Here is a 10434-nt window from a genome sequence, read left to right as displayed (position 1 = left end):
TAAGTACACTGGAATAGTATTTAAGCTGATTAACATTCAATAATTGACAATATTTTGTTATATTTAGGGAAATGTTTGAAGATATGGATAATTTTTTTTCATTATAAGTGTGGACTATCGTTATAATAACATTAGGTGACAACCTAAAACCACTATATGGCAGTATCATTAATTGCTCAATTTTTTTTTTAGTAATACTTAATTTTTTACATATTGTAACAATTATTATTATATTAGCCTATAGGCATGTCAATCAAAACATAAAGACTCGGGTTGGTTAGCCTTTTCTCCTCTTCGTAGGAGTCCTCCTTCCTATAGGAGTTTCTCTACTTGTTAGAGTAGTAGTCGCTCTCTCTTCGGTTGTTGTGATAGTTTGATCCATTAATTCTCCCTTTTCTCCTCTTTTGTTTCTCCAACTGATAGTGTGCTCGATCCCTTTTCTGATCCTTTCTTTGCAACACCGTTGTTTTTCTGTTTTGGTCAAGTTGGGTTGGAAATTTCTTCAATTTCTGGTTGTGCAGTGTTGATGGTCTTGTTTTTAGATGGGTTGAGTTCCTTGTAGTGGTGATTGTGGGGTTTTGTCTCCGATTTTCACTGCTTCTTTCTTTGGTAGGAGGAGTGATTTCAGGTGTTTCTTTCCTCCATCTGGATCCCTGGGTGTCTCCTCTGTGGATCGGCGCCGGTATGTTGGTTTTTGTGGTGCAAAGGTTTCTCCGATTCTGTTGAGGACGTCGGTGGCGACTGTGGTGGGATCTGGCAAATTCCCCATCCCGCATGGGCCCCGCTCCGCCCTTTATAGCCGGGATGGGGATCCTTTTACCTAAATGGGGATGGGGATGGGGCTAATTTGTGAACCGGGGCCGGGGCCGGGGCCGGGGCCGGGGCCGGGCCGGGGTGGGGGTGAGGATGGGGTAAACCCGCCTCGATTAAGTGTGAAGTTACTAATATACCCTTACATATAATAATTTATTACTAAATTAGATTTATTATATATATAAAAATAAGAAAAAATATGTTTTTTTTTTTTAATAAAAAAAATTATGAGACCGGAGCCGGCGGTGGGGCGGGGCGGGGGATAAGGTGGCGGGGGCAGGTATGGGGATTCTGGCAAAATTTTAAGCGGGGATGGGAAATGAAAAATGCATCGGGATGGGGATGGGGAATGGAATCCCCGCCCCACCCCGCCCCGTTGCCATCCCTATGTGTACCTGATTCGAGGATTCTTGGTAGCGTCTGTGATACGTTTTTTCGGCCTAGGTGGTTACTCGAACTCTTGGGCCTTTCAATTTGGCCCAACATAGGGGGTTTTTCCTTTCTTGAATCCATGCCTCCCAGTCCATGTAATGGAGAACGCCCATTCATTTGATGGCCCATTGGGCCAATCCCATTTGGGTATTCTTCGGGTAGAGAATTGTGAATTAGGATCTACGTCTTCATATGCTCCATTTTGTCATTCCAGACCGGTAGCTTCGACAACCTCTGGGGTGGCTCCATCTTTGGTACAATCTTCTCCTACTGATGGTAACATAATCATCCGGAATTGCCAAGGATCGGGAAACCCATTGACAATTCAGCAACTTAAGATCCTCAAACGTAAGTTTTCCCTACTATCTTTGCTCTCTTAAAACTAAATGTAGGGGGAATCATCTTGCCAAACTCTAAAAGGTTCTTGGGTGTCATAATGTGTGCATGGTGGATCCGGTGGGTCGTTCTGGTGGTATAGTTATATGGTGGATGGATGCAGTGAATTTGCAGGCGATTAAACATAATCGGTTTTCTATTACTGCTGTTGTCTCTCGGGATACCCAGCAACCTTGGACATTATCGATAGTTTACACGAGTACGGTGGATAGTACCCGAGCCATGCAATGGAAATATTTGGAACACCGCTCTCAATTCTGGCCTGGTTGGTGGGTGTTGGTGGGTGATTTTAATGATATTCTTTATGCCTCGAAGAAAAGTGGTGGAGTGAGTAAACAGGGCTGGAGGCTGCGAAATTTCAATTCCTTGATGGCACGGTGTAATTCATTGGATATTGGGTTTAAAGGGTATCCGTTTACTTGGAATAATCACAGAGATGGGCCGGCTAATATTCAAGAAATGTTAGATAGGGCACTTGCTACACAAGAATGGTGTTCTGCCTTTCCTCATGCTAAATTATCCAATCTTCCCGTTGCGGGTTCCGACCATCACGCTTTGCTTCTTGAGCTTCATCCATTATTTTCTCTGACAAAGAGACAATTCCACTTTGATGCGCGTTGGAATTTGGATAATAAATATGCAAAAATTATTGCTAATAATTGGTAGATAACTATTCAGGGTTCTCGCCAATTTGGTTGGGCTTCGAAATTAAAGTCTTGTAAAGCGGTTCTAATTTGGTGGGCAAAATAGAATTAAGGGAATTCCCAGGAAAAAATTAATCAAGTGGAGTGTGAGCTTCATTGTTTAAAGGGTAAACCATAGATTACAATCATCATCATGTTTTACAAACTGAACAACTTTTACGTAAGTATTGGTTGGATGAGGAGCTCTATTGGAAGCAAAAATCTCGGAACTAGTGGCTCCAATTTGGGGATCAAAATACTAAGTTCTTCCATGCTGCAAAAAATGAAGACGGGCTCGAAACCTTATTTTTGGTATTGCAGATGAAGGAGGGCAATGGTACGATGAGGAGTCTCAAGTTCAGTCTATTTTCTTACAATATTTTCAAGGTCTCTTTCAGTCTCAAAACCCCTCCAATATTGATCAATTTTTAAGGTACATTCCCAATCGTATTTCTCCTGAACAAAATCATTTTCTTTTGGAACAACCACCCACCCCCCCCCCCCCCACCCCGGCCCCCATGGAGTTGGAAATTAGGAAGGCGGCGTGTGACATGGCTCCACTTAAAGTGCCTGGACTTGACGGTATGACGCCTTTGTTTTATTAAAAATACTAGGATGCGGTTAAAGGCGATATTGTTGCGGGCATAGCCAGTTTTTTTCATTCAGGTTATATGCTTTCCAGTCTTAATCATACTAATGTTGTTTTGATTCCTAAAATTATGTCGCCTACTTTAGTTTCGCATTATCAGCTTATTTCGTTATGTAATGTTTCCTATCATATTATTGCAAAAGTACTAACAAACAGGTTGAAAGCGGTGATTGATTTTATCATTAGTGAAACACAGAGTGATTTTGTTGTAGGGCGGCATATCACGGAAAATATTCTTGTCACTCATGAGATTTTACATTACCTAAAAAATAAGCGAAAGGGACGAAAGGTTTTTATGGCCTTTAAATTGGATATGAGCAAGGCGTATGACCGTATTAAATGGGCCTTCTTTTTTCAGATGTTGTCAAGATTGGGGTTTTAAGAGCATTAGATAAAGCTTATATCTGCTTGTGTTTCTTTGGTTACTTATTCCATTAATATCAATGGAAAATCTGTTGGCTTCTTCCATCCTTCTCATAGGTTGTGGCAAGGAGATCCTCTTTTGCCATATTTATTTATCATTTGTGTTGAAACGCTTTCCTTGGCTCTGCATCGAGATCAATAAGCAAAGGTATTGACTGGAGTTCAAATCTGTAGGGGAGCTCTAGAAATTTCCGATCTGTTTTTTGTGGATGATTCTATTGTGTTTTGTTCAGCTACGGAAGGTGAAGTTCAATCCTTAACACGAATATTGCAACAATATGAGCGAACCTCGAGACAACAAGTAAACTTTGCAAAATCTTCAATTTTCTTGCCCAAAAATGCTTCCCCAACTTTGCGCCGTAATTTAAGCAGGTTGCTTGGTCTAATTGAGTGTCAGCGATTATTGGTCGGTCTAAAAGAGATGTGTTTAAATTTGTGTCTCAACACATGCAGGAATGACGGGCTTCATGGAAATCTAGTACATTATCGGCTGGAGGGAAAGAGATTCTGATAAAGGCGGTGTTGAATGACCTTCCCACCTACGTAATGTCTGCTTTTGAGCTTCCTCGTTCTCTATGTTTTGAGTTGATGCAACATATTAGAGGATTCTAGTGGCATCAAAATGGGAAGAAGCGACTAGTGCATTGGATCAATTGGGAACTTTTGTGTTGGTCTAAAAAGATTGGGGGCTTGGATTCAGAGATTTGGAAGCTTTCAATATGGCATTATTGGCAAAACATGCTTGGAATTTTCAAGTTTCTCAAAAAGGTTTAGCTTACCAATTGCTCAAAGCTAAGTATTTTCCGTCGTGTTCTTTTCTGGAGGCGTAGTTGGGATCGACACTATCCTGGGGGTGGCGTAGCATTTGGTTAACCTAAACTCTGTTGAGATCTGGGCTGAGATGGTTGGTTGGAAATGGGAAAGCAATTCATATTTAGCGTGATCATTGGGTCTCGGATTTTCCAACTACGCTTACTCCACGTCGGGAGACTGTTGTTTTTTCTTACTGTCATGTGGTTGAACTTACTGATTATCCTCATTCTTCATGGAGAATGGATATTCTTCACCAATTATTTGAGCCAAGTGTTATCCAAGCTATTTCTTGTATGGTATTTAGTCATTGGGACAAGGATGATGTTCAATTTTGGGCTCCCGAAGCTATTGGGAAATTTTCGGTGAAATCGGCTTATGGATTAGCTTTATCCATTGTTGGGCTACCTGGGGATTTCTTTTCTGGGTGGTCTCTATTGCCTTCTTCGGGTTCTGCTGCTATTGCTTGGCGGAAATCCGTTTGGAGGTGTGATGCTCCTTCTAAGGTTAAATATTTTTTGTGGAGATGTTGCCATGATGCCCTTTAAACGGGGTTAGTTCTTTTGCAGCAAGGTTGGCAAATTTCTCCTTTTTGTTCTCATTGTGGGGCTGATGAAGAGGACCTTGTTCATCTTTTAGTCAAATGTCCACATTCACTTCAGGTTTGGAAGCTGTCTCCTCTCTGGTTTGATTTTTCAAATGCTCACTTTTCCTCTTTTGTGGAATGGTGGAGTTTTGTGCTTGATCATGCAGCGTGTGCTCCTGATAAAAACTCTTATATGAGTTTGATTTCCTTTTGTGCTTGGGCTATTTGGAAGGCTCGTAATCGGCAAGTGTTTGAAAATGAGTTAAGGAGTCCTTCGGTGGTGGTGAACCTTGCTATGGAGTGCTTATGGGAATTTGCAGATATGCGAATGAGATGTAGGCAGCTGGTGGGGAAGAGAAGTACGAATTTTTTGCCTTATGCCTGGGTTCCGCCATTATCGGGGCAAGTCAAATGTAATGTGGATGCTTGTTTTGACATGATCTCTTCTTTAGGAGGTGGGGGGCTGTTTTTCGTGACTCTTTAGGTTCCATCCTTCATTTAGTGGTGTTTCAGCCTTTTCCTTCATCCTCTGCTTTGGTGGTGTAGGCCGTTTGTCTTCGACGTGTTATTTCCTGGGCTCAATCGCTTCAATTGCTTAATATATGTTTTGAATTCGATGCAAAGCTGATTGTGGAAGCTGTCAATGGAACAGGACGTGTTACAATTGATGTTGCGTCAATCATTTGTAATATTAATATAGCTTTGAATTTGTTTCATTTGGCCTCGGTTTTTCATGTGCGGCAATCTGGTAATAGGGTGGCTCATGCTCTTGCCAGTTTGTCTAGAGGTTCTATGGATTCTGATTGTTCTTTATTGACCGTGCCTCCTAATATTGTAGATTTGACAATTAGGGATGTGTCTTTGAATTTTAGTTAAGTGTTGGTGGTTTCTGTTTGCCAGGGGAAAAAAAAAATAATAATAATTATTTTTTTATAGCAAAATTGAAGAATTTCACGTGCTGGAGAAGGTGGTTCTAGTAGTGCCATTCTGTGACATTCGCAATTTTTCATTTTTCTGTTAATTTTTTGAAAATTTGGATTTATTTATTTTTGTGCCTTGTTTTGCGTTTCACGCACTGGTAGCGTGCCACAAAGGTGTCGAGAGTGGTTTTGGAAATTTCTTTGAGTTTAGAACTCTTAGAAATATATTTTGAGTCGTTTTAGTATTTTTTAGATTTTTGGTCTGGGAGATCCCTTGTGGGTCCCATGCTTGGTTATTTCGTGTGGGTGATCTTTTTGAGTCCATGTGTATTTCATGTTTATTACATGATGTATATTTATGTGGTTATGTGTATAGATGTGTGATTATAGCATGTTTTGGTATATATAAACAAATAAGGGCATTTTAATCATTTTGTGAGTCAAGGTGGACCCCACTTTGACCAATGCACTTTAAATTGGCCACACATTCATATATTGACCATTTTTCCTCCTCCTTCCGCCGAGAGACTTCTCTCTCCCTCTCTTTCTCTCTACAATTACTTTCTCTCTCTAAATTTCAAATTTAAAGCTTCCATTTCTCCATTTTCTTATAGGAAAAATCTTTGCCATTGAAGGCAAAGTTGTAGAGCTCAACGAGAGCTTCAATTTGATTGGAGCGGATTTTCGTTTTGGTGACATGGGGATTTTCAAAAATTTGGGAAAATTAGGGCTTTTGCTCATTTCTTGAGGTAGGGGTCTCTAAAGCCTACATCCTTTGTTTTTTGTGAATTAATTTTCTTATATTTGTGTATAGCATGAATAAATTGTGATTTTGAAGCATGATATTATGTTTTATGTGATGAAATGTGTTGAATTATATGCTTATGTGAGCTTTTGTGAAGATATATGTTTAATTAGTGTTATCACATTAATTTTATGTTTTAAATGCCATGATTGTTGAGTTAATTGCATGAGAAATTGTTGTGTTAATTTACCCCCAAAACATGCAAGTATGATTGCAGTCAATGTAAGAATTTTCATATTGGCATGACGTTAAAATTCATGAAGCATTCCTGCATTTGCATTGGGTGACAGAAAGGGAAATTTGATTCTTAATTGAAAATTTAATCTTTTGAAAGGTTTTGAAATGATATTTGCGAAAACCAGACGACAAGGAGTCGCTTTGTGTCGGTGGCGTTAATGGAACCTAGAGGGAACATAGGAAGATTGCCCTATGTGTGGTTGAATTACCTAGGCCCCAAATGATGCTAAAGAGTTGCCTTAGGTCAGGGATAGTTAGCCAATCATTCTCTTGTGGCGCCGAAGAGTTGCCTCGAGCTGGGTTACATTAACGGTTTGACAGTTGTTGCAATTGGCAAAGGTTTTGGAAATGGGGAGTCCACATTGCATTGCTTTGGCATTGCATTTATTATGCTTGGATTGTATTATTGATGAGTATGTTGATTATTTTCCTCAATGTATGCATGATCCTTTTTCCTTTGCTCCATTCTTTGCGTATAATTCACGGGATCATTAAGGAGTGCGTTTTAGGCACCTTTTACTGAGCCATTGTGCTCACCCCTTTATTACCACTTTTTAGGTTACGGAAAGGAAGTGGTGGATGGCATTCCCCCACAAATTTAGATGAATTAGAGGACCTTCGATTTCTTTTGTAATCATTATAATATTTGATATTTTGAAGAAAATGTAATGTACATGTTTCTATTTTGCTATAAGCTTGTATAAGACCGGTATATGTATTTATTTTGTGTATAGAATTAGTCTTGAGACCATCCATGAGTCTTTTGTGGTCTCATTTGGATTTCTAATCCTTGTAAGGCTTTATGGCTATGTTATGTTGTAACCGGCTTTATTTTGGCCATCCATGATGTGTTAAACTTGTTATAATGATTTTATAATTGCATAGAAGTTATATGCATTGTATTTGATTAAATGTATGCTTTCGAGACCGATTTAGACCACATTTAAGGTTCCAAATTGCCAAACAAGGGTGTCGGAGGGCTAGACCATAAAAAACAAGCCTTAAGGGCCAATGAGGCTCAAAATGGTTGACGTGTGGAGCACTAGGCATCCGCCATATCTCAACAGAACTAAATTTCAATTACAAAGCCAAACTAGTTGATGTCTAGAGCAAGAAGTCGACCGATTTAGCTGAACCGATCAACGTGTGACCTGCATACGTCAACCGATTCCAGTTGCTTCCTAGTTTTCATTTATTCTCCTCTTTTGTCCAATCCCAGTCCATTTTATGATGTCATGGTGCACTATAAAGCATAATATGATGTATTAATTATACTTAAACATTAGAATGACCATAATGCCCTTATATGACGTTGGGTTCAGTTAAAGACCCATATAATGATTCAGACCCCCGGGTTCAGGTCGTTATATGTTCCTTCCAGCAGGCATGGTGAAAAAGTCAGTGATTGATAAGCGCCAAATATTATATATTCAAGCGCCCTAAATTGCATTAGTAAAGTCCGTTGTATGTTAATTTATGTAGATTATCTTCATTTCTATGTTTTTATGCATTTTCAGGTTCATTGGCCAAAATGGAACAAGAATAAGGCCTTGTGGAATCTTGAGCAACAAAAGGTGCCAATGCTGAATTCTGGCAGCAGTAGAACCTGGGCTTTGCTCGCCATTTTGACCTTCCAAACTCGAGAACTGGACTTCCCTCATAACATGAAAGATTTAGAGCTCTGAATCAGCTTTCCAAATCTTCAAACAGTTTGTCATTCGGAGCTCGGAGCAGAGAGTTATGGCCTTGTTACCAGAGGCGCGCAGAACTGCCTGGCAGCAATGAAATTCTGTCTTGATCTTCATTTTCGACCAACCATCCTTGAGAATTGGATCTCCACCAAAACATGAAATATTTAGAGCTCTGAATTAGCTTTCTAAATCTTCAAACGGTTCATCATTCGGAGTTTGGAGTGCAAAGTTATGGCTGTTTAACCAAAGTAGGTCTGGGCGGAGCAAGTGAAGCATGGGCATTTTTACACTAAATTCGAGTGCTCGAGGCCTTGCTTAGAGTGCTCGAATTTTGGGCAGAATGCCCTTCGGAAATGGCTCATTTCAGCCCACTTGCACCTTGGTTTCTTCACTTTGCTTTCCTCTTTAATGAAGTGGTTGGAGATGTTGGTTGGTGACCTTTTGGGTGGTAGATAAGGCAAGGAAGGCCACACATATCATGGGATCCCATATTCTACAAGATTAGAGGAGAGAGAAGAGAGCAAAGGAAGGTGTTCTTGGAGCTAGAAGAGGGGAGCTCGAAAATGGAGGTCAAGGCTTTGCTTCCTCCTTCCTCTAGTGCATCAATGGGTAACTAAACCTCCATCTAGGGAGGTGATGAAGCCTCCCCTTTTGCTTATGTTCTAGATTAGGATCTATTTTGGGGATTAAGATGTATCATTTTTGGTCTTTTCATAATCTAGAGCATATTACTTCTTGTAATGAATTCTAATGTTTATAAATGATTGTTGTAAGTGATTTATCTTGTCTTAGATGGTTTCTTGTAGTAATCATAATGCTTGCTTCTTCATGGTGACAATGGAGATAGGATTATGAATAGCTTTCAAGGCATGTTGATAGAGAAAATGGATAGTCCATTGCTTAGGAACTTCCTTTGATGGGTTATGCTAGTTTCCTACCTCATGTGCTTTATCATTTGATTACAAACTTGATAGTTCTTGCTTGAGTGAGTATGTTGAAGGCTACACTTTAGTTTAGGTAGCTCAAATGTATTAATTTTTGAGGGATTATTCTTGTTTAATGATTTAATGAACTTCTCTAAGGGTATATGGTAATCTAGTGTTGCTATATATTCCGTGACCATTTTATACATTGTACTTCCCCAATTTAGCCTTAATCTAGCATGTACTTAGGGTGTAGTGTGGATTCATCTCCCTAGTCTTTTCTACTTGTATCTCACTCCTTTAATTTCCTTGCAATTTATTGTTTTATACACTTCAATTACTACCTTAGTGACAAACCAATCAAACAACTCCTTATTACACCTTATCATTCTTAAATAACTCTAGATACTTAGGTTGCCGTAAGACTAGCGCAGTCCCAGTGGTTCGACTTACCCGACCAATAGCCCTATTTTACAATGATTCGTGCTATTGCGAAGGTTGATGTTAATTGACCAACCGATCAATTTTTGGCGCCGTTGCCGGGGACTGCAAACGGTTTAGCGACCAAGGTTCTAGGGTTAAATTTAGTTTGATTGTGAATACTGTGTTTTGTGAATATTTCTTGTGTGGTTTAACCTTTTTTTGTGTTGTAAGTGAGATTCTAGGAACTCGAAGCTCGCCGTGGGAATGCTAGCAAATTGTAAGTCTAGAGGACCCCAGGTAAGTCTTGTGACTTCTAGTTTCGAATTGTGAATATCGTGCATGTGTTAAGCTTAGAAGTAGTTAAATTGCAAGCCCTTGTCGAGGCTATTTCAATTGTTTTAAATTTCATGTTCAAGCATTGGTCCTTGTCGTGGCCATTTACATTTTTTGTCTTGATAATTGAGGAGAATGGGAACATTGTATGTGGAGGTTATGGTGATGAAGTGTTGTGTTGATTGCTTTGTGTGTTGTTGAATTACTCATAGATGGAGAATAGTTATCTTCCAACTCAATTCTACACACCACATGAGTTTTGTGCATTTTGCTCTAGTCATACACATCATACAAGAGAATGTCTTCCAAC

The 10434-nt window shown here is 39.6% G+C and overlaps 1 protein-coding gene across 1 annotated transcript; it reads left to right on the top strand.

Annotated features, from left to right (window-relative positions):
- The first annotated feature begins 1689 nt into the window (after positions 1–1689).
- LOC132270092 (uncharacterized) lies at positions 1690–2307 on the top strand. The gene has a single exon (XM_059771299.1). It carries the CDS (start codon positions 1690–1692, stop codon positions 2305–2307), a length of 618 nt encoding a protein of 205 aa, XP_059627282.1.
- Positions 2308–10434: the final 8127 nt, after the last annotated feature.

This window comes from Cornus florida, unplaced genomic scaffold, assembly GCF_030987335.1.
Source record: "Cornus florida cultivar Cherokee Brave unplaced genomic scaffold, ASM3098733v1 CherokeeBrave_3.0.0_Hap2_Chr01, whole genome shotgun sequence".
Classification (NCBI taxonomy): Eukaryota; Viridiplantae; Streptophyta; class Magnoliopsida; order Cornales; family Cornaceae; genus Cornus; species Cornus florida.
Note: the sequence above shows the minus strand (reverse complement) of the source record. Positions and strands in the feature narration are given on the sequence as shown.

Coding starts and splice junctions, on each gene's coding strand:
- LOC132270092 (XM_059771299.1), top strand. CDS start 1,690: ATGGTGGATCCGGTGGGTCGTTCTGGTGGTATAGTTATATGGTGGATG.